Source organism: Lepidothrix coronata, unplaced genomic scaffold, assembly GCF_001604755.1.
Source record: "Lepidothrix coronata isolate B3197 unplaced genomic scaffold, Lepidothrix_coronata-1.0 Scaffold175, whole genome shotgun sequence".
NCBI classification, from domain to species: Eukaryota; Metazoa; Chordata; class Aves; order Passeriformes; family Pipridae; genus Lepidothrix; species Lepidothrix coronata.
This window is the reverse complement of record NW_016690355.1, coordinates 1285789-1310448: the sequence shown is the minus strand read 5'-3', so window position 1 is coordinate 1310448 and position 24660 is coordinate 1285789. Positions and strand designations below refer to the sequence as shown.

Here is a 24660-nt window from a genome sequence, read left to right as displayed (position 1 = left end):
ATGGTTAAAAATATATTTCAGATTGTAATTGAAAGTATTACATGCTGTATCTGTGGTGTAAGAAAATGCATTTAGAACTTCTGTACATTCCATTTGAAAGGTAATTCTGTGTAATTATGAATTTGTTGGAAGACACGGTGAATTTTTTTAGTAATTTTATGATTATCAATATGGGGTATATGGGACATTGAAATGACAAAGAAGAAAAACTTTCTTTTTCCAGAGCCACCAGGAGCTTTGCACTCTGCTCACACCCTTTAAAACTTACAACATCTTATTTTCTTTCAACAGAAAGCTTTTCTTTACAGACTACGGGAATGCTGCCAAGGTGGAGAGATGTGACATGGATGGAATGAACAGGACTTGGATAGTAGACTCTAAAATTGAACAGCCTACTGCTCTTGCACTAGACCTCATCAATAAATATGTGTACTGGGTTGACATATATCTGGATAGCGTGGAAGTTGTTGACTATCAAGGGAGAAGGAGGCACACGATAATTAAAGGCAGACAAGTAGGTATTTATTTGCAAATTAGTAAAAGTAACAATATCAATAAATAAACATAAGTAATGCTACCAGATACAGGAATTTCAGATTTTTTTTCCCTTTAGTTCAGATGTGTTAGGTGTCAAAAGATCCACTGCATATTTTGTTTTATTTGCACTGTAGCCCATTTTGCAACCTGTGGACATGCTTCCATGCGGTGTCTCATTAACAATGCACAATATAAGTCACACTTCCCATTTTAAAAGACTTCAGGAGGGAAAATATGGGGTGATGGAAAGATGCTGGGAAATAAATCATTAATGACAAGATGTCCTTACCTCTTCAGGAAGGAGAGATTAACAGGCGCAATAACATAAAAGAAATAGAATAGCAAAAGCCACTCGCCCATTCAGACTAATCTGGATGCCCTTAAATCTTATTTTGTTGATGGCAATGGTGGTTTTTTCCAGCTGATCCAGATGTTCAGAGTCATATACTCAATTGCTGAGGCTGTATGAGTTTTTGAGCAGGAGTATTTCAGTTTGGAGAGTGGGGTAGCGAGCAAGGTCGCAAAGAAAAGAAGAATTCCCTGGCAGTTGTGAGATTTATGGAAATCCAGGGAAAATTAACAAAGACCAAACTGTTCTAGTTCCTGCTTGAACTCCCAGAGCTGGAGTGGGCATCATGTTTAGGTCTGCTTCTTCCTGAGGTTAATCAGGGTATGTAAAAACGTGCAAACAGAATAAACACTTTGCCTTTTCTGCTGTCATTCTTTGCTTCCAAGTAATCACTATTTGCCAAGAGACAAGTGATTAGAATAGCTGTCCTCTAAAAATAGGCAGAAAATGAGACAAAAAGCAGTCCAGGTCACCTGACTAAACACCAAAAACTTTCTTACTTTTTACCAGCTTACTCCCAGTCCTTAGCCAGTTCTGGAATAACAGGTGGTTTTTTTTCAGGTAGCATTTTGGAATAGATACTTAAAAAAGGAAAGTAATTTTCAGAAAAAACTAACAAATACTTCTACAGGCTTGTAACAGAGTTGTACTGGTGTCATAGCAAAAATACTTGTTTTTTCTCTTCTTGCTGAAATTTTGATCAAATAAGGACACTTTAAAGTTCAGAGGTATTGTTTCTCCTCTAAGCTAGCTAAGAAAGGAGAATGAAATCTGTGTCTTTTAATAAGGCTGGTGTTAAAAAGCTTGGCCTCTCAGTTGGTCACTGCTGTCACAAAAGGTATGGGTTGACTTTCCACTCCAATGAAAGATTGGTGATTTCATGAGATTTTGTGCTGCTTATACATGATTTAGAATGGCTCTTTCTCCAAGTTACTCCTCATTAGTCCAAGGAAACAGCAGACGAGAAAACTAGTTGCAAGAAATTTTAGGGAATAAAGTTTATTGCACAAGTACAAGCAATTGTACACCAAAAGATGTGCTTTCCAAATGATACTGGCTTCTATGATTGATAACCTGGGTGGCTTTCCAAGGACGATTCTTTGTAGCAAGCAACATTTCTACTCATGCAGGAGATATCTGGAAAGCTTCCTGAGATGTAAAAAACAACAAATGCATAAATCAAATTCAAATAATTAGGTCATTATAAAATGCATTGGAAAAAGAGTCACATAGTTTTAGTAGAGTTAATATATAGAAGCTCCCATGGGAGTTAAATTAGAAAGACTTAAACTGAGTACAAATGGAAATAGGGAAGAAAGGATTATAATTCAGAGGAGAATTCTACAATTTGGTACAGATGTGTCGCTATTTTCAAGGCTGTTTTCCATCTAACTGTAATTAGGTTGAATTTCTGTTGGGTCTTAATCAAACATTTTCATTGATCTCAATTATTATTTCTTTTTCTGGGTAAGGACAGAAAACAATGGCAAGGTTTGACCAACTGGGGTGGTAATTTCCAGAATGCATTGAAATACTTGGTGCATGATGGGGAGGGGGAATTTGGGTTGTTTTTTGATGATGTATCTCTGAATTTGTGAGTGAATGAGCTAAGTAAATACTTTGTAGTGAGCAATTTATTAATTAATAATATATTCAGCCTATGAATATCTGAACATCTGCCAACAAATTCTCTTTAATTTGTTTGGCTTTCAAAATTGTCAGTGAGACATTTTACTTTTTCTAAATCTATAAATCAAGCACAACCTCTAGGTTATTGAACAACTCATGTCTGAGCTGTGATTGTCTAACTTACTAATATTAGGTAATTTTTAATCAATGTGCCCAGACACATCACAGATAAATACAATTTTAGAATTCACTTTTTGAGAAACAAGCTTATTCAAAGATACCAACACAAAAGGAACAAAAAAAATAGCTGAGGGAATTTGTTAATTTCTTATGTATTCACTTTAGAAAATATTCAGCAGGTATATCTTGCATTATTTGCCTTGATTTGATTATAATTTCAAAAATGGATCAATTATTCCTATAAACTGTGTTTTAAAAATATCTAACTTTATCATATTTATTAGTTAATGCTAGTTAACAGTAGTTAATTTACCTTAGTTAGTTAATGAACATTAGTCAATACTAAAAGCAGCTGTTGAACTTAAAATATGCAGGAGTTTTTAATTTAGAAGACAGAAACTAGAGAATTTTAAGAGTAAATTATTTGGGACTTCTAAATAATTTGAATTTTCTGCCTTTCTTGTACAAAGCTTTTCTAATTATAAACTTCAATCTACATGAATGTGAACTGTACTTGTAGTGTTGTTTGTGTTTATAATCTACAAATATTTCCTGACATAGTCAGAAAACCTTTTGTACAGTTTATCCTGTGCAATCCACAGTAATGTTTGATGTTCACAAATCTTAGATATGCCTAAAATACTGAGCTAAAATAATGAAACTGTTTTTTTTTTTCTTTTCCAGATTAGGCATTTGTGTGGTTTGGCAGTATTTGAAAACTATTTATATACAGTTAATTCAGATAACCTCAGCATTTTACGAATAAACAGATACAATGGCAGTGATGTTCAGGCTCTTGCTAGACTTGACAATGCTAAAGAGATCCGTGTGTACCAGAAAAGAACTCAAACTGCAGGTAAGCTCAAAATTACTCTTTCTAGAACAACTTAAGACCAGATATTAAGGGGTTGTGTGGTTGAAGTTCTTCCAGAAAAATGTATCAGAAAATGGAGTGAAAATTTGTCATTGTGGCAAAACTCTCTATTACTTTTTCATCTGCCCAGTTTTTTATGTGCTTGCTGCCAGTTTGCCTGTGTCTCTAAGCTCCTAAGAGCTCTTTCCTAAATATTCAACACTGAGAACTGCCAGAGAGCCATGGTTTGCGTGTTGTGTGGCTCCACACTCACAACACCTCAAGAATTGAACACCTTCAGAACTTTTAGATATCCAGTGCTGTCCACAGACTTGGGTCTCATATCTCAGAGATTCTTGGTAAATCTGGGCCTCCTTTTCAGACAGACTACAAACCTCCAGTGAACTCCTGTCTTTGGGGTTGACAAAAAAGCATGAAGATGTGCTCAATTAGACTGCCTGACATCCAGCCCAGGAAAATGCTGTCAAGGTTTCCTTGGTTTGGATAAATATCAGCTTTTCCATCTGTGAAAGAAATCTTCAGTTTCATCTAGAATGAAAACCCTTTTATAATCTCAGAATTTTTGGTAAAGGAGCAATTTCTGAGGGCCATAGTTCTTTATGACTGTAATCATGGCTCTGTTCTGCAAGCAAAACAGCAGTGTGATTTGGGGGAACTTTGTGCAGAGATAGCAAGATCCAAGCTGTTTACAGCGATGCTTTATGAGAATTTTTTGATGTGACTGATAGCAATAAATCGTTGCCATGGCTGCTTAGACAGAAAAGCCAACACATCAATTCTGGTGCTCAACGTCGATGTTACTAAACAGAATGACTGCTTTTAGAGAAGTTTTTGAAGTGGGAACAAACTCCAAATTGCTTTAGAGTGGGTGAACTAATTTTCACCCTATTGCTGAGGGCATTGATTTGCAGATGTCAGTGTCTGAAGGAGGCTGCAAAGACTCTTTCCTTGCTGTAGGCCCATCTCTTGTGCTCCTGAGGGAGTCAGAGAGGTTGAGTAGAGGAGAGATGTGAGCACAGTGTAATCTTTTATTACATCCTGTGATTACTCGGCTCCTCTTGCCCTTTATTCACTCTGCTACTTCTTTTGTTTTGAATGGACATGTTTGTTGCTTGTCAGGATTCGCTGTAAAGGCTGTCTCAGCTTGGTGGAGTTTCTGTCTACCTTTAACTGTATCGACCTTAAATCACTCGATTGCTTCTTTTAAAAAAACAATTCAAAAGCTTGAGGGAAAGGAGAAAGAACAGAAAAAAAAAAAATTGAGCTAAAATAGTCTTGGCCTGTTTTAGGCCAGCTTAGTAGGATAGCAAGGTAGATTTTGTTTTCTTGTCAGATTTGCCTTAAAGAGTTTTTAAAAATTAATTTTGATATATTAGTCTGCTAATTTAGAACCGTGCATTTGAAAGTATGAAATCAAGAGAAAGCAATTATTTGGCTTCTTCAGCTGGATTTGTGTCCCAAGTGTGCACATCTGCACCTCATCCCTGGAAGTGTTCAAGGCCAGGTTGGATGGGGCTCTGAGCAACCTGACCTAGTGAAACATGTCCCTGCCCTTGACAGGGGGTTGGAATGAGATGGTGTTTAAGGTCCCTTCCAACCCAAGCAATTTTTTGATTCTGTACATATGGGGAAACACTACAAGGCTTGTTCTGTTCTTTAGTTTTGGCCAGGTAATTGCCCCAGAAAAGTGCTGTTTAATGGAGCTCAATGAATAGCAAACTGTGTTGGCATGGGGTGCATTCTGTCCTCAAAAAACCCTAAGCAACCAGATGAAGCAAAGCAACACATAAAAAAGGGGAGAAGTGTCAGCTCCCCCAGGGAAGCCCTACCCAGAAAATACTGTGCAGTAACTTATTCAGGGAGGAGTGATCACACACAACATTGGGTCTGGTTAGATAGCCACGAGATGGCCCTGGGGAATACTTGTCTGACTTGGGTACCATCTTAAAAAAACCACCTTCCTTTGTAGTTTTATTCTGGGGAAAGATGTATTGTGACACAAATTCCCTTTTTCTTTCTTTCTAAACTTTCTACATGCCGATGCATATAATTATCTTGCTTTAAATGGATGTGAATAATGCTGTTTTTCCCTCGCCATAGTCAAAAGCCACGCATGTGAAGTGGACCCATATGGAATGTCGGGGGGATGCTCACACATCTGTCTGCTCAGCAGCAGCTACAAAGCACGGACTTGTCGCTGCAGGACTGGCTTCATCCTGGGGAGTGATGGCAGGTCATGCAAAAGTATGTTATTTAAATCAAAGAGTCTGCCAGCCGTGAATATTCCAGGGTGTAGTTCTGGGTGTTCCTTAGCGTGCTTATCAATAACAATGGAAATCACATGAGCTGCTTTGGGGTAAAATTTATTTTTAACGTGTACCTGACACTTTGTTCACGTACTCCTTTCATTCCCGTAGAATGATTTGATTTGGCTTAGTTCACAGAAGTGACAGATTAAACCCAGGATGCCACTCAAAGAACACTAAAAATTATCACAAGTTTTAAATTAATATTAGTCTCTATTTGTATGTCATCCATTTTCACAGCTCACAGGTACTGGAATGCTGTTAAATAGTTTGTCACATCCAATTTCCACCCGTGCAATCAACTGGTAAGGCAGAAGCAAACTGTTCATGTCAATAAGTCAAGCAAGGTTTTTCTCATAATCCTTTGAAAAGCAAATCTGATTTGTGCATCTGTGATTATACCTAACATTACATATACACAACCTGTTGGTCACCTACAGCCAGCAGGAGGGCACTGAAAGTTTTGGGGAACGGCTGTTTTTTATCTCATTTCTCAATCAAATGGTATTGATTTTGTTCAGGTGAAAGACATGCGGTTAGATACTCTGATGGATGCTGGTAGATGGATATACTTGCCCTCAGTCAAACCTGATACAGTTTTCATTAGCAATTTCATAAAAAAAACCAACAAACAAACAGAAAAACAAACCTGAGAGGAAGCAGAGAATTTTAAGAGGTATATTGGTAGCATTAAGCCTCTAAGGATATTTATAAGTATATTTAAAGAAAGAAAGTGACTTTACTAAGCTTCAGTTTTTGTAATTAACTTAAGTCATTAAATTGTAAGCAATCTCCTGAGAAATAGGAAATATTGGTATCCATGTTTTGTATCGCAGTATAGAAGAACAATCTGTGTTGGTTTGTTGTATTCCTTTCAATTTGAAAGAAATTTACTGTAATCTTTTGTGTTCTTTGTTTTTTTGTGTTATTTAGTGGTGGTGTTGTTTAAAAACTTCAGGTGAAAAAAATGGTGTTTTGTATTTGCTGGAGTTCTATTGTTGGATTTAATGATTTCTTTAGTCATGGTCTACATTACCCTGATAAATCCTAATTAATTGTAAAATTAAATGTCTACAGAGCTATATATGTCCACTTCACAGCAGATGCAGAGTTATTCTGTGATCTAGCACTGCTTTTCAGTGTGCACTTTTACACAAAAAAAAAAAAATAAAATTAGATGTAAGCAGCTCACTGAAGTAATTTGTATTTTAAATAAGGTAATATAATTATCTGGATTTTTTGAGTTTAGATACCTCCAGAATATATGAAAGTTTAATTTTTAGTATCGAATAATGCTCCTACTCCCCACTAATTGTGTCAGTTAATTAAACAGGGACTTTATGCACTGTAAAGAAGATTAGGCAGCATCAGTTGTTTATGTTTGTAATCTTTCTTTTGCAGGACCAAAGAATGAATTGTTTCTTTTTTATGGGAAGGGACGCCCAGGAATAATCCGGGGAATGGACCTGAATACCAAAGTGTCTGATGAGTACATGATTCCTATAGAGAACTTGGTCAATCCTCGTGCTCTGGACTTCCATGCCGAAACCAATTACATTTACTTTGCTGATACCACCAGTTTCCTAATTGGACGACAGAAAATTGATGGCACGGAGCGAGAAACGATCCTCAAAGATGGTAGGCAATGCTAAGTGATCGTGACATTCAGAGATTCCCACCAAGGAGAAGCTGAACTGACGTTTACAGATAAATTAAAGTTTTATTTAAATCTCCCATGGAAAACAGATCCAAATTAGGCCTTGAGCAGAGTTGGAGATACTCTTTTTACAGCTTCCTGTTTATTGTTCCTGAGGGCAGAAATGTGAAGTTTGATAAAGTCACTCTGCCGTGAATTCTTACTTTGTCCAGTTAAGCTTGTACCCACCAGTGAGTAATTCCTGTGTCATAGATAGATATTTATTGAGCCATCCCACATCCTTGTGGACTTTATAAGACTTCTTCACTCCAACCTGTATCACAGTGTTGATTCTGGAGCTTATTCAAGTAATTTGGCAGAGTGAGACAGTCCGTAGTTCTTGAAAAGTCACTAGGGAAGAAAAAACATTGACTTTCCTGATGCATTTTCTATTGTATATGTGGAAGCAACAGGAACACCTAAATATCTTATAGAACCTTAATTAAGATATTTATACCATTTATTATAGCAATGAGAGAAAACACTGGCAGTTCTCCAGTTTCCACCTCTCCCACTACACTGGTCTGGAATCATATCTTGTCATACTAAGTGCTGTTGCAGTGGTAAAACCTCCAGTTTGTCAATCCATATTTCTCCTTCCTTTATGGACCTTTTTCTGAAGGACTGCTTCAGCAGGAGGTAGCAACTGCCTCAGCTGAAATCCATTCTAAACTAATTATTTTCTAGTCCTCAAGAAAATAAACAGTATGAATATTCATCTTAGCCTTCAGAGAGCTTAATATCTTTACTTGTATATTGAAGCTCAAGACAGGGAAAGTACCTAAAAGACCATTGTTTTAGCATAGGGATTTTTCATTCCCTGTCATTCTTAACCTGTGTGTTAATCCATCAGTCTCCCAGAAGTTATCTGCACTCTGCAGTGATATTATGCTCTTTTGGTGTAAGGTCTCTCCTCAGAGTCTTCACAAAGATCCCTTCAGCAGCAGTTGCAAGGAACAGTGACAGGCTCGTTACCCTGCCTACGTGATTGCTTAGTAAAAGGCAGCTGTCTGGGTAAATAAGGAATACTCAGCTGTCAGTTTGGTGATTCTTCATTTCACTGCGAGTATGGGAATGGATAATGTACATCACAGAACTTCCACTGCTCACTTTCTCCCACTGAACACATATTTCACTTTACAACAAAGTAATTCAAATGTGGAGTAGAGGAAGGAGCAGGCAATATGTAGATTTAAACATTATAATAGCAGCAAGGAACATACACACAACATAGCAAAACCACTAATGCAATACCAAAAGAGTTATGGATTTTCTGATGATATATTATTGGTGGTGGTATTTGCAAAGGCTGAAAAAGTGTCACTGTCATTCCCTCCTCCCACCCCCTCGTGCCCCAGGAGCTTACATTGTTAGTTTGAACTTGGTGTAGTTTCATAACTTTAAAGTATGTTTAAGGAACATTTATTACTGTATTTTTCATGATTTAAAAAATTAATATGGCCTCCAGCTGTAACACCTCAGCTTTTATTCTTGTCAAGTCTCAAGAACTCAGCAGGGACAGATTAAATCATTCCTTGGTGGAAGGTTACTACAGAAAATCAGGTGTGTCAGGAGGTGGTTTAATATTTGCTCTGAACAGCATGTTGCTAAGGACTTCTACCTGTGGTAGGTACCACTTCTCAGAGTAGAAGTTCTCATTTTTTGTGACTATCAGGTTTTTCAAGAACAGATACGCTCACTCAAACAACACTGTAACTCAGATAATTACAGTTTGCCTACACAAGAGCCTGATCCTACCACCTGTTGACTGGGAATTGCGATCACTGAGCACCTAACACTGCTGGAATTTGATTTCCCATATAGTTTCAGCTGTGATTTCATATTCTTCACTTTGGAAAACAAACTGCTGGATAGTATTGATAACTATTTGACAGCCCAAAGCACAGGCTAGTCCAGAGTTGGCAGCACAACTACCAGAGCTGTGTGCTTCCACCAGCAACAGAAATTGTTATAATTAAGCTTTCAAACTTGCATATAAAATCAGTTTTTCACATTAAAAAAGGGAACAAACCAGACATTTTTAAAGGGATCTAAATAAACATAAATACAAACTCTTGGGTTTTCTACTTTGTCCCCCTTTGGTTTTTTGGGGGTTGATGTGAGCCTTTACATGTTATTTACTGTAAATGCTAATAAAGATGGTCAAGGGATGCCTGTTGCTTAAACAAGGCCAAAGTAAGTCTGTAAAGATCTTTGGATGCTGTTTAGCTGGTTGGTATAGAGCAGAATTATTTTTTCCTCAGTTTTTATGTTTATCTAGTATTTTAGGCACTATTAAGGTACATGATCTAACTGACATTGATGAGCTAAGCTATTCTATACCAAATTACATGCTGTGCTTATAATGTGTTTCACATTTAAAAGCAGTGTGGCAAATTGTTGCTGCTAGAACTACAAGTTTTTAAAAATCTTGTATCTATATTCAGCGTATTTGTAGCCCACATACTACTGTTGATAGTAAAATTCTGGTAGTATTTCCAGAATTACAAATGTTGACTTTTCGATTAGCAAGTGAAGAATGATCACAATGGTATTTTGCTCTCTCATTCTTTTTATATTGAATGGGCTTCACTGGTTTACTGTAGTCAAATCAATTTTGTTTAACCACAATGGCCATTATTTTGTTCCTGTTTACTACTTGTTGTGAAACCCATCTAAAAAGTAAGGAATGCATTTAAAGCTTTTAGATAGTGAAATAAAAGTGAACTTTAAACAATAGCTTCACAAAAATAATGAAATTTGCCTCTATAAGATTGTGCTGTAAAAATCTTTATTTTTAACTCTTCCTAATATATTTAGAATCTAGTTAACTTGAGGGGTTTTTTTTTACTTGGATTGTATTTAGTTTAGAAACACATATGCTCCATAAATCCCACAGAAGGCGTGGTAGCTCAAATGCAGTAGCTACTGTGTGAAACTGAATAGGTTTGGAGCAACAGGCTTGTAAATTTTAGGAGGTATCTAACATTCTAATCTAAACTTAGTTTTGCTGTTGATACCAGTGGAGTCCATATTTACACTGTTTTGTCTCCCAAAGAAGGAAAGAAAGCAAAACACTTTCATTAAAAAGCTGATCTTATTAGTATAAAAACTAAACATTTTGTTTAGCCCAAAATGACAGGATGAGACGGAATAAAAATAAAACGCATTTTGAACACCTTGTCCTCAAGTTTGATTTTAGTCATGTTGGTGTTTTCTTGAGTTGGAAAAAACCTGCTGAGACCCCTCAGAGCTTTCAAGGACATTTCTTTCCCAGCTGAGGGTTGTCTCTGCTGCCTGGTCTGCTCAGCAGATTTTCTCCGTGAGCCTTGGGCTCCAGGTCCTTGGTGAAACATTCCGTTCTTTCCCCTTCCATATTTTGCACTTTTCTCAACATACTTTTTCACTCCAAGACCAAAGGCCACACTCCACTCTCAGAGAGAGTCCCAGCTGGCTCTGACATTTTCTTTTCAAAAGAATGTAGCAAAGGCACTGAGAGACTGAAAATAAAACTGGCAGTGTCCATCAGCCTGGGAGACCTGGCTGAGGTGCTGGCACTGCTCTCAGACACCGACTGACCCTCGGCTGTTCTGAACTTGGGGTGATTCTTGTCAGACTGGGTGGTTGCTGGGTTAGGTGTCATCATACTGTTGTTTCATATCCTGCAGGGTGCATTTTGACACCATTGCTTCCCTCAAGCTCCTTAGATCACAAGTTAAAATAGTTCCTCGAAAGTACAGTGATGTTTAGGTGTATCAGAAATATGGATAATAACGTTAAAACATGTTTTGAAAACTTCTCCCTTTTTTTCCCCATAACTTTCTTACATCGTGTCTCACAGGATGTACTGTCATCTCTACACCCACGACTGATTTACTAAATTTAGGTGTAGTTTCTTAAGTGAACAAGGTTTAGTTGATAACTTTGCTGGGTACCAAATATCTGTAATATTTTTTGGACTTTCACAACGATTTCAGGTTAATTTGATATAAAGAAAGGGAGGTCCAATTACAATTAAAATCCTGCAGGTGGTAGATTGTACTTTGCAGTAAAGTAAAGAAAGCAGCAAACAAAACCTAGCAATTTTAAAATACATCACAGTTTTATAAACATACATATATACATACATCTCCATGATGTTTAATTTAACATAAGCAATATGCCTGGAGTAGGATGATTGCACACTTGGAGTTACAGACATCGTTAAAGCTCTAAAGAATCCTGAACTATTCTAGACCTTGCTGACTTTTCAGTACAACTAAACTGATTTTTCAATTATTTTCTATGTTGTTGTCAAGAATTTCCTTCATTTAATGTACAAAACATATATATAATCTTCATATTTGTCTTTATTCATCTCTGCTGTTTGTTCACTGCCATGTGCCCAAACAGAGTATACCACCAAGGGGAAAAGGCAATTTTAAAAATATGACACGGCTATCACACTATGAATTTCAGTAGCGCTCAGCTTCTTTAGTTTTCCGTTTTAAAAAATTGAAAGCATGCTGTCTGAATTATCTCTCTTCATAATGTTTATTTTCATCTCTCTCAGTAAGGGTTATGCTTGTTATTTTTAAATTTTAGTATACAATGCGAGTTATATCATAATTTTAATATACTTCAACATTATGTTGAAATGCGTTTTGCTTCTTTTTTAAGGGAAATTGTTATAAAAATAAAAAATGAAAAGTTTTGCAATGACAAGGTATTTGAAAACATTACAGCTCTGCTAACTTAAGAGGGGCTATAATATGATGGTATTACAATCACTAAAAAACATTGTTCAACAAAAACACCAAAGTAATTTATCATGTTGCAGTGCTATTGAGATTGAAACAGCACCTTTTATAGATGCTGTTAATGCATCCAAGTGCATAAAAAGCACAATATTTCATTGTATGAGTAAAACTGTCATATTTTTTCTTAGTGTGTTGCTGACATACCATAGGTTATCTATGGGCTGTAGTAAGCCAAAGGTTTTCTGTGCTATACTAAGTAGACTGTGACTTGGTCGAAGAGCTTTGCATTCCAGTGCATCAGAAATAATTTTACCGATTTATTGTAGGGAATGAGATAGTTTATTTGAGACATGGTCAGTAGAGGTGTTTGGGGTCTAAAAAATATTCTGGGTGAGAAGTTTGTCTCGAGGAAAATACATCTGACATCTCACAAAGGAGAATTTGTAGGTGTGCTGAATAACGTTAGCAAGACCTTTCCTTTAGTACTTACTGATTGCATTGTGGGGAAGAATTTTGGTGGAGAAAGCTGAGGGTGACAACATAATGCTACTGCAGTAAAAATAACTGATAAAAACTTGAAATGTCCCAAACTAGCGCTCTAGGACTTCATATGAAGTTCTTGTCTGGAAAGCTGACAGCTGGCAGCTCAGTTCGGATTGTTAACAGGTGTGTTCAGTTTAACAAATTTTCACAGGTGCATCTGGTGTAAATGAGGTTCAAGTAGGATCAGTGATTTGGTCATATAAAAATTTCCTGAAAAGTAATAATATAATGATTTTTTTTATGTACATTGGGAGGAAAATCTCTCTGCAACACGTTTGTTCTGAGAAATCTTTCAAAAAGATTTTAGCGTTGATCAGAAAGCGACACTAGCACTGGTGAGAAAGAACCAGTCTGATGAAAGTTTGCGTCTGGATGTCCTTACTGGTGTAGACATGAACAGAGAAAGCAGTTTACATTCTTTTTTTTTAAGTCTTGATGAGTCCTGTCATTGAAATTGTGCTGTAGGATTGTGCATCTGAGGATGACAAAAAAGTAATACAGTGTCCATTGTTCAGAAGCAGCATAGTAGGGAGTATGAGTTTTAGTGTGTGGTTGCTTGGGTGGTTGGTTGGTGGAGGTTTTTTACCTTTTCAACCCTACTCACCTCCTTTTTTATCACCACAAAGGGAAATCTTGTTGCTCGGGGCATTGTTTTACTATTTCTCAAATGGGGGAACCTCCACAGGTCTGCGAGGAGTGCTGTTTAATCATTTTTGTTGTGGATGGAGCCCTGCCACTGTCAAACTCCTGAGCCCATCAATGCATCCACTTGCTCTTTGCTCGTGTATCGCTCACCCTGAGAGCAGTTTGCTCATGCACGAAGCTGTGGGGAGTAACTCAGGCTGTGGTGTTTTGTACGGTCAAGAGACAATGGAACAAATGCTAATTGAATGCCCATTTTGCCTAATTTTTTTTTTTAAATAAGAACAAAACTTGTGATTTAGGTAAAAGCAAGGTAATTTAGAGTACTAGAGCTGATCCTGGAACCTGTGCTTGATTTGAGTGTTAATTATATTTAAGGTTAAAATTAAGTAGGATTTTATTAAATAGTGACTTTCCCAGGGCCACCTGTGGTTAACATATGAAGACTTACAGTTTAATACACAAGTTGTATGACTAGTCTTTTTTGTGGAGTACCTTTAGCAGAGACTGATATTGACAGACACATCAGATGTGATTCAGATTCAAAGAAATAATCTAATTTACCTGTGTGGACTGTATCATGTCCGTTGTTTATATTAATGGATAATGTTAGAACATAAATAATATTAATCTCTTACTGCTGTCTTCTCTCTCTCAACAGATCTTGATAATGTAGAAGGCATAGCAGTGGACTGGATTGGAAATAATCTTTATTGGACAAATGATGGCCACAGGAAAACAATTGCTGTTGCCAGACTAGAAAAAGCTGCTCAGAGCAGAAAAACTTTGTTGGAGGGAGACATGTCCCACCCTAGAGGAATTGTTGTTGATCCTGTCAATGGGTATGAAGCAAACTGATTTTTGTTTAATGATTGTCTTTATAGTATAAATACAGAAGTGAATTTGCTTAGGATGAGGTTTGTAGAGTCATGTCATAATCTGGAATTCTCCAGGAGTCTATAATATCTGTAATTCCTGTCCAGTATTCTTGCCTGAAGCCATCAGAAGAACATATCTGCTCAGTCACCACTAAATGTCTGTCCTGTTAAGCTCAATGTGATTCACCTTTTTCTCAAACAAATTGAGTGTGTAAGACCTGTATGAATTTTTAATATTAAGTGAACTTTATGAGGCTCTTCTTTATTTCTCTCCTTGTAAGTCTCAGCTTCTGAAGATAATTATGCCCATATCCTTGTACACGTTGTTTTACAAAACTAAATGAGACAGGTACTTTTCATTACTTATTAGCATAATTAGTTTTGATAGGCTGCATAATAAAAAGAACATTAAATTAATGTGGTATAGTTGTGGTTTACTTAGGAATTCACAGTTAGATTTATTCAGGGAATTGTCACTAGAGAACAATGTAGGTGGGTAGTTTTTGCATGGCTGGATTGATTGCTGTTTTCCTATTACTAGAAAATATTTACACTACCAGGTTTTCTGTTTTGACCATGTCTTTGAGTGGAAGTGACTGTGGAAAGGCTACAATTCATTAAGGTCAGATAGTAAGGGTATAAAATCAGACCACGAACCGTAACCACACCTACAATTACTTTGTTAAATTTTCCAGCTCAGTAGATACATGGCACATGTAATAGTGTATGAAGATGTATTGTCTGAAAAGGGCTATTATATAAAACACTTTCCTAATAAAATAGCATGTCCTTCATGGAAGCTCTTCCTGAGGGATAGCATTTATTATGGCATTTTAATTACTTTTCAACTATTTTAGTCTTGATTTAACCAGTGTAGAAGCATTAACTGCATTTTGAGATACAATTAAAGCACATTGATGTAAATGTCTGTTACTGTAAGCGTGTCTTAGCTTATGACATGATAACTAGAATAAGTACAGACAAAAAGTTAATGGAGAAAAGCTCAGTAATTGCTGCTGAGCACTCACATAAATATTTGTAAAACATATTTTGTCTTCCAGTAAAATAAGTACCATGTTGACCTGCATCTGCCTGGGCTTCAGGACGTATGCAGGTTTTATAATTCTGTGATTAAACCTAGTTATTTCAGTCAAATATGCAACAAAGTTTATGAGGCTCATGGATCAAAAATTGACTGATGTTCTTAGCATATATTTACCAAAACATTAAAGGAACCCAAAATAACCTTCTAGTGGATGACTTGAAAAAATAAAAAACTACCAACCAAAAACTACATTTGCATATCTGCAAACCTGTGTAACAATGGTGTGATTTTGCTTTATTTTTCCCTGTTCCTTATATAAAATAAAAATCAAATTATGATTATACATAAGTGTATTTGATTAAAATTTTTTACCAGTTGATATCATATACACAGGTGTGATAACAAAATAATTTTTCACTTCAGTGATTCATTCCTTTGTAAATTCAGAATTTAAATTCCATTCTTCAAAGTGCAGACCCATTAAGTGTGTTAGGATCACAGAAGTTATTTCAGAAATGTAAACCTGGGCAAATAAAAGGTAAGGCACATCAATCCCAATTAAATCATTCCACTTGAACAAATAGGATCCATTTAGGATTGGCATGATGTCTTTCCTCTGTTTAATACTTGATAACTGAAATCCTGTACAATCCTTTTACAAGTTCAAGTTGTGTGTTTTAAATTGTTGAAATCACAGTTTTCACCAGCAAATTCTTTAATAAAATATAATAATCAGATTAATTCAATAATGAAAAAAAGTATTTAGGATGTATTCTGTAGTGTCCAGCAGAGAATATCTCATAGAACTCATCTGAGCCAATATTGTAGATTCCTTAACAGAATCTTGCTTAAGATGCCTATTTGTCAGAGGGTTTTTTTTTAATCTACATTGCTGCACTATAAACCATGAAACTATGTTAAAATTGCCTGCTAGCTATTTTCCAACTAGTTTTTACAGCAAATATTTCTAAACATTTTTGTGATAGACAAAGTGCTCATAATAGTTTTCTGAGCAATTTGGCTGCTTTCATGTGGGATCTGAAGTTCACAGAATGTCAAGGTTATCCCTTGCCAGGTAGCTCCTAAGCTGGAGTGCAATTAATTAATGTATTGCAACTTTTTTCATGGTATTAAGCATAATAAAAATTAGATTTGCATCATAAAGGCAAGTTAGACTAGGCCAAAAAAAAACCCTCACTGCAAAAGTTTGAACTTTGTGGTAAAGTCAATACAAGTGTTTGTTTAAAGAAAAAAAAAAATCATAATTCTGGTGGGATTAAATAAGGTCTTAAGGAATTCTTTCACTTTCTTGGCTATTGGCCCATTTGATATTTGTGTAATTCGTCACAATATAAGCAGAACTACACAAGTGTCACTTCAGCAACATCTGCTACACAGGGAGAGTAAACACAGTTGTAGAAACAGCAATGGAGAGAAACATGCCAAAGTCAAAATTGCTCTGGCTTGGAGATGAACTGTTGCTAAAAGTCTACAATATAATTCACATGATTAAAATGGTATCTGAGTGTTCGTGTTTTTATAACTTAATAGATGGATGTATTGGACAGACTGGGAAGAAGATGAAATAGATGCCAGCGTGGGAAGGATTGAGAAGGCCTGGATGGACGGCTACAGTCGGCAGATTTTTGTGACATCAAAGATGTTGTGGCCAAATGGTTTAACTCTGGACTACCGTGCCAATGTGTTGTACTGGTGTGATGCCTATTATGATCACATTGAAAGGATATTTTTGAATGGAACTGACAGGAAGGTAAAAGAAAAATACTGCTGTTTTTGCCACAGGCAGGCTCTTTCCCCGGATTTTATTGTGCTATGTTAAAAATACTTCTCAAGGTTTTTAAAGCCTCCATAACCCTGAGGCATGTCCAGCATCATCTCTGCTGAAGCAGGTGATGTTGGCTTTCTCCTGTGAGGGACTGTAATGCAGCTTAAAATTTTCATCTCCAGTAAGTGATGCTAAACTCGATTATTATTTTTTTTAAAAATCTATTTTTCTTGTGTGACAATGTTTTGATTAGGCCATAAAGAACTCAAATCAAGCTACAAAGAGCTTTTTAGTAGGAAAAAAACATTTCTTTGGCTCTGCCAGAGAGAGCTTTTTATTTAACTTGATAAGCTGGTTTTGATGAATCTCAATACCCTGCTTGAGCATTTGTGGTAATATGCAGAATGGCAGCAGTCAACAAGTGGAGGTAAGAGGGAGAGAGATTGCTTTAGGTTTTGCCTATTTTGCCTATTTTTTTGCCTATTCCAGCTAGATACAAGTCTGTGTAGAGGTTCTGTGTTGCTCTGTGGAAGTAACAAGCACAGAACAAAACATTTCAAAAATGGTTAAAGCTTAGACTGGAGTCTGATAATTTAAGAAAGGTTTACCATCTGCTTCATGAAACTGATGACTGGTGAATAATAAGAAGCACCTGTCTTTACAGGTTTTATTTTTAAGTGTGTCACAGAATGATTATGGTTTCTTTTGAAATGTGTTTTTATGTGGTCCTGGGATATAAATAAAATGCATAACTACTTGAATAAAATCTATGTAGCTAAAAAATCCTGGAAGATACTTGCTTTTGATGCTGAATCATTAGTTGTTAAATTTTAACCAAAATATCCTACAACTAACTGGATCAATCACATCTTTTATTCTGTGTTAGTATAGTGAAGATTTGGGGGGATGGGGAGGTCCTTAATTCCACCAGTAGCTGGTGGATTTTTGACTGATGCATTTTGATCAAAAGCATTTCACTGAGATGGGGAGTTCTGACCAGAAGGATTCCAAGCCCAAAAAGAAAATTTGAAGGACTAAAGAGAACTATGTTTGTCACCTTAAAGTAGTTGTATTTTTAGTTGGCTTTATCTCCCTGTTCCCTTGGGTTTGTGTCTATAAATAGAGACAAGGTAGGGCATCTGATGAACTGCTTCCTTCTCTCTAGAGGCAAGATAGAAATAGACTTTTGGGAATTAGTTCAAGCAAGGATCCCAGCCAGAAGGAAACTCATCATTCCAAACTGCAGCTGCCAAGTTCACTACATCTACGTGTCTTTTAAATCCCTTCAGGGGACTCCACCACTTCCCTGGGCAGCCTCTTCCTGTGTTATCTGACAGTGGCCACTTACAGTGCATTTATACAAAATTTTTTGAAGCTAGATGTTGATGCTGGTGAACAGAAGGGGTTTGCACTCTTTACTTGATTTTATTGCATTAAGTTATGTTTGGGCACAGTACTTACCTCAGCTTTCCTATTTCCCAGTTTAAGTTGTCTGAAAAATTAATAATTAATGATGCTCACCTACCACTAATTACTTGCAGGTAGTCTACAGTGGAAAAGATTTGAATCATCCTTTTGGGCTATCACACCATGGAAATTATATTTACTGGACGGATTATATGAATGGGTCAATTTTCCAGTTGGATCTGCTTACAAGGAATGTGACACTGTTGAGAAGTGAAAGACCACCTTTGTTTGGGCTCCAGATTTATGATCCACGTAAACAGCAAGGTACTTACACAATTTCTCTGAAGGTCTGTTATAAAAGGATCTTCTTCCTTATCATCTCTTAGTATTTTGAGGTGACTAGGTGAACAAGAATAGAAAACCAAATATGACTTGTGGCATGACAAAGATACTTTCCAATGTTTCAATCCACTGATGTTGAAGCTGATCATCTCATAATTACTGGAAATTGGATCATAACTTTATAGCTGTGTTTCTTCTGGGTATTTACATTGCCTTTATTGTCATTTTTCTTATATGTCCAAGAGATACTGTGAAAGTATCAAATAAAATGGGTAGCATATGTGCATTGGCTCATAGACATAAAATATTGATTAGATTTACCTTTTCTTAGACAGGATCTATGATCTCACCTCTCTTTTCCTTTTTAAATTTTCTCCCACATCCTGTGTACAGCAACCCTGTATGTTGCACAGAATAAGACTAAGTAGTTCTTCGAGAGTAGGGGAAAAATCCATAGTTGTAGCTACTTGTATCAGTGGAGAAATGAAATAAAGGCCATAGGTTTGCGTGGATGGAGCTTAGAAAATGAAATTACTGCTACACATGTGAACTTACTAACATATTTTATAGAAGAAAACTTTGAAATCAATTTACTGCATACAGAGTTCAGAAGAGTTGCTGAATATTTGCTGTCTTTAGTTAAAGCATATTTCTAGTTAATATTTCTGGTCTGCTACCAAGCATAAAAATGAACATCAGGAGTCAGTACAAATAAAATACTGTTTAAAAGATCATTATTTATTTACTGCTTAAAAGTTTCTCCTTTTTGATACCATAATATCTAAATTTTGGATACCTAAACCAAACTAGTATGTGTAGTCCTGTTGTGCTATGTCAAGGTCAGTTTAACAGCATTCCCCTTATCACAAATGCGTTTCAGGGACTCTCTCTTACTTTCAAAGCCATGTAGAAGTATAGTTTATTTAGGGGTGTTGTTGGATTTGTTGTGTTTTGTTTTTTTTTTTTTTCTCATCATTTTTGGTTTGGTTTGTTTTTTTGGTATCTGTTTGTTTGGTTGGTTTTGGTTTTTGGAGTGTGGGTTTTTGTGCAAAATCTGCCCCTAAATCTACCCTCAAGTTGACTGAATTTCAGAATGCCTTGAATTGTATCTGCTAATAGAAGATGCACTGTTTGCTTTAAATACTTGGTATTTCTGCTGCTTTAGCCAATACTCAGGAAGTTCCCTTTCTTTTTAGAAAAAAGGAGCATTTAAAAATTAATGCAATTGCTATTAACTTCCAAATAAGCTGGCACCAGGGAGAGAAAGTACTACCTCTTAGGCATTTTTGCTGAATGAGCTTAAGTCTTAAGGGAGAGAATTTGGCCCATTAATACATTCTTTGTTTGAAATTGCAATTAGAATTTTGTTAGCTAACTGCAGCCTTTAGAATCTTCCCTTTTTGTCATGCTCAGTGAGGCTGATGTTGAATTGTTCCCAAAGGAGCATAAACATTTATTATAAAGAAATTCAAGTTGGTTTTTTTCCCCCTTTTTTTTTTTTTTGTTTGTTTGTTGTTGTTGTTTGTGTGTTTCTTCTGAAAGAGCAAGATCAAGGCTGGATCACATGGTACAGAGAAAACCATAGTAGTTAATTTTATGCTATGAATTATATTTTATAGCTTACATGCACATACCTTAGAAATATTTAGCTCTCATGTTTTGAGGTTACTGTTTTGATATTGCTGGTATTGTCACTGTCTACACAAGGAAAAACCATGTCAATTAATTTTGGCATAGTTGAATTGAGACTGGCATTTTTATTAGGGGGTCTTTTACAGGATACTTGACTGTGCCAATCCTGTTTTGCTTAGTACTTTGTATGGTGAGATAAAGCTTTTGGTACATCCTTGAGGAGAGTTGTTTTTCACTGTCTCTGTATCTCTTGAGACACAATCCTCTTGTGGAGGAATGTTTTTTGTTTTCTTGCTTTTGGAGATTAGAATTCATCTTGCTTTCTTAGGCTTAGTCTTTGGGTCTCTATGAGAGACCCAAAGGGTCATAGGAATTAGATTTACAGTCAGCATATGAGTCTGCCAAGCCTGTGGATATTTCCACTGCAGTGAAAGGGGAGATTGCTACTTATATGTAAATAATTCTTGTGTAAGTGCATTCACAGCAGTTAAAATAGCCTCTTTTGAAATCAGTTCATATTTTAACTCCTCAGATTACAAAGAGCTGCTCGAGCCCCAGTCTGCTGCTCTTCATGTTTCTGGTATGATCCTAAGTGTGCTTACACAACTTCAACGGCACTTGAGCTTATTTTTATAGGCAGGTACAAATACAATAAATACTTCAGTGTATCTTTTAGATGAGAAGATTAAACAAATGTGTACGGTTGCCATACTTCTTTTTTTTTTTTCTGAGAATGATGACTGAGATACAATTACATTGGTTTCTTTTAGCTCTGGCCTAATTTTTAGCTAATTAAAATGAAATCAGCCTAATTTTAGTCACATGTAAATGTCAGGGCAGCAGCTGTTTCAAATGCTGGCAAAATACAAAAAACGTGATAATAGCTTTGAAAGTATTTTAAAATTTTTGGGACTATTTTAAGATCACCCATATAAAGTAGCTGTTCTGAACAGTAGTTGAGGAAATTTAATTTCCTAAGCACTTGGTAGCTTTAAAAGTTCCACAGCTTGTTCAATAAAGAAGCTTAACCTATTTGAACTGCATTTTGGGAGACATTTTAGTCTCTTCAGCAAGACTGATTGGACTGAAGATCTCATTGCACCTTCAGGTTGAAGACTTCACTTTATAAACCTTTTTATCTAGGATCTCTTTGCTTTAACTCTTGGTTGTTCCATTTTCCTTGTCATCATCCTCTCTTTTATCACTTACTTTGCAAATAACCTACTGAGCTGTAGTTTGTCATCCCAATTATGAGGTTAAGTAGGAACTTTTATCTTCAAGAAGGAGCAGTTGACTTTGATCAGGTGTTTTAATTTTGATATTATTTATTTTAAGCTTTCATTGGGCTTCAGAATCATCATGACTATTCAATGCATTTTCCATATTTGTCTGATTTAGTCTTTTATTCTTTAGGCTTATTCTTTTTGAGTGAAATGACAAACATATGTGCATTCTTTAATTAAATCACTTCAAATTTCCTTGACTTGTGCTGTTAATTCTGGATTCACTTTTGAAGATTATATTTTGGGTTGTTTCTTTTGGCAGCTTCTGATAACTTAAATCTTTGTGTTACTGACATCCTTTGATTTGTACAGTGGATGGCTCTGTAAAGATGTAGAGAGTTTCAAGGCTACTTTTTCTGAAACTGTGTTTTACCTGAGCTTTTCCAAAATTCAGAAGCAAATACATCTCTTACTCTTTTGATGTTTTATTCAATTATTTGGGCTTTGGTGAGCACAGATGTAATGAAGGAGCTGATTTTTGTAGTGATTTAGGCCATAGTCTAAGACATGAAGTCAAGATCCAATAATGTATATAAAATGCCCAGTCTAATTTGGAACTGCTCTATCTAAAACTGTGATCCAGCCCTCACACTTCATAGAGAATTCCCGTTTTCCCTGTTTATACAGCTGTGTTCTTGCCATCTCCCTCTCTCCCAATGGCCACAGTGGCTTTTCACAGTGTTCTCTATTAATCATTTTGCACAGATTTATTTGAAAGTTCAGTGGGATTTAACAGACTGTAGACACATTTTCATCTAAGAAAGGATGTATGAGGGGTCAGAAAAAAAGTATAAGAAAAGGTTAGTAAGTATTACTGTACAGTAAGACATACCAGGGTTCATCTTAAAATTTGAAAATTTTAAAATTCTTAAATTATTTGCTGGTTATCTGATGTTCATTTGGTAATTTGAAAAGATTTCACTGCACATACAGCTATGGCTCTGACAGGACAGTTTAATATTCATGTTCACAGCTACATCTATGTGAACGTAATATTATATTTTCCATGAAAAGTGAAGTGATGGCACTCTGAGGAGAGGGAGTTGGGTGGAGTCTGTTTTAACTCAGGAAGCTGATGAGTGTTTTGTGCACCATAAGAGGAGGAGCAGGGAGGGGAGCACCTGCTTTTTACCAGAACAGGAAGATGAAAAAAAGTTGTTTTAATTTAAAGGTTCAGCAGACATGAAATTTTATAACTTGCTTGATCACAGTCAGTTATCACCAACAGAGCTTTGATCGTGACAAGTTGGATGTCCTCAGCAGTGCATATCTAAGCAATTAGGTCATGACCAAAGTGACACAAACAGAAATTGTAACATTTGCTTCAGTGGGCTTTCAGTGGTTTCGAGTCTGCTTGCCTAAGGAGTGAGGTGGTGGGAATGCAGCAGCCTCTGGTAGATGATTAAAACACCTGACAGCTGTCAGCATCTTCGTGTGAACAGTGCACAGCTCTTGGGAAGAAACATTAACAGGGAAAAAGAAAGCAAAGAAATAGCAGGTGTGCTCAGAAAAGAGTAGTGGCGTTTTTGCCTGTGTTCTATCTGCTCTAGATTTCATTTTAAGCTTTTAATTTGCTTCCTTTCTTTTTTCCATTTTTCACTTAGTCTGTCTTTGCAGTCACATTGTTTTAACATATGCACATGCCAGTTAACTTCAGAACATTCCTTTATATACTGTTTGATTTCTTGAAAGCACTATGTGCATGTAGCTGTATCAAATATTTTGCAGTATTTTTTCTCCTCCTAAAAAACGGTGATAGAATGTTATGGGCTGATGGTACAGGGCTTTTTTATGTGGTTTTTATTATTACAGAGTATTACAACCTGTAACAAAATATGTTTGAGTATTATAACCTGCAGTAACCAAACTATGAGAATAATATGTCCCTAAAATGAGAGGAAAATAATTGTAAAAAATTCTTCCTGCGCTTTTGTTGTTAAAAAAAAAAAAAAAAAAATAAAAAATCATCTAGTTCTAGCATGGCTGTTGGTTTTAAAGTTGCCTTTTTTTTTTCTTCTCCCAGGTGACAATGCATGTCGTGTTAATAATGGAGGCTGCAGCACTCTGTGTTTGGCCATTCCTGGAGGCAGAGTTTGTGCCTGTGCTGATAATCAGCTTTTGGAGGAAAACAGAACAACCTGCATGAGTAAGATTCCTAAAGAACATCTGAGTTGATGCTGATGTCAAGGGATCAAGTCAGACCTAAAAAACAAAACAAGGAAGTGTGGCCTCCTAGAGGCCCTATAAGATAAAGAAATATTCCTTGGATAAAGATTCTAGCTGAAGACAGTTTATTAAATATAATAAAGATTTTTCAAAGAAGACAGAATATTAAGTACACAATATGTGAGGATAAAATGCACTGGAAAATATTTCAGAATGTAATGATAAAACACTTAAATATTTCACTGAACTGGTTTTAAAAATGTCCAAAATTAATCCATATAATTATTATATTAAATCTATATAAAGTTTTCAGATTATTCTATGAACTACGTTTCTTAAACAGAAGTCCAGCATTACAATGTTCATGCTGAAACTGTTCATAAAACATGTAAAGCAGATGTATTTATGTATAATAGATTCTGACACAGGCTGTGCAAATATTGGTGTCTTTTTTCATCTCTTCCTTGGTTATATTCATTGAAACAAACATTAAAAAAGTGTTATAATAAAAGGTTGGATTTTTTAAGTAAAAAAAATAACTTGTCAGGTACTACAGGTGGTTTTTCTTAATGTTTAGCCCTGATACTCTCTTTTTTTTTTTCCTAACTCTCATTGATCTATTTCTT

The 24660-nt window shown here is 36.0% G+C and overlaps 1 protein-coding gene across 5 annotated transcripts in view; it reads left to right on the top strand.

Moving 5' to 3' along the window:
• The window catches only part of LRP1B (LDL receptor related protein 1B), a 675815-nt gene that overhangs the window by 423564 nt on the left and 227591 nt on the right, over positions 1-24660 (top strand). For all 5 annotated transcript variants that reach the window (XM_017830208.1, XM_017830207.1, XM_017830205.1 and 2 more), the window contains exons 7-14: positions 292-514; positions 3380-3551; positions 5670-5813; positions 7277-7513; positions 14157-14337; positions 16970-17189; positions 18746-18935; positions 23892-24014. In XM_017830208.1, the coding sequence (XP_017685697.1) occupies positions 292-514; positions 3380-3551; positions 5670-5813; positions 7277-7513; positions 14157-14337; positions 16970-17189; positions 18746-18935; positions 23892-24014 (1490 nt within the window). The remainder of the gene's footprint in view (positions 1-291; positions 515-3379; positions 3552-5669; positions 5814-7276; positions 7514-14156; positions 14338-16969; positions 17190-18745; positions 18936-23891; positions 24015-24660) is intronic.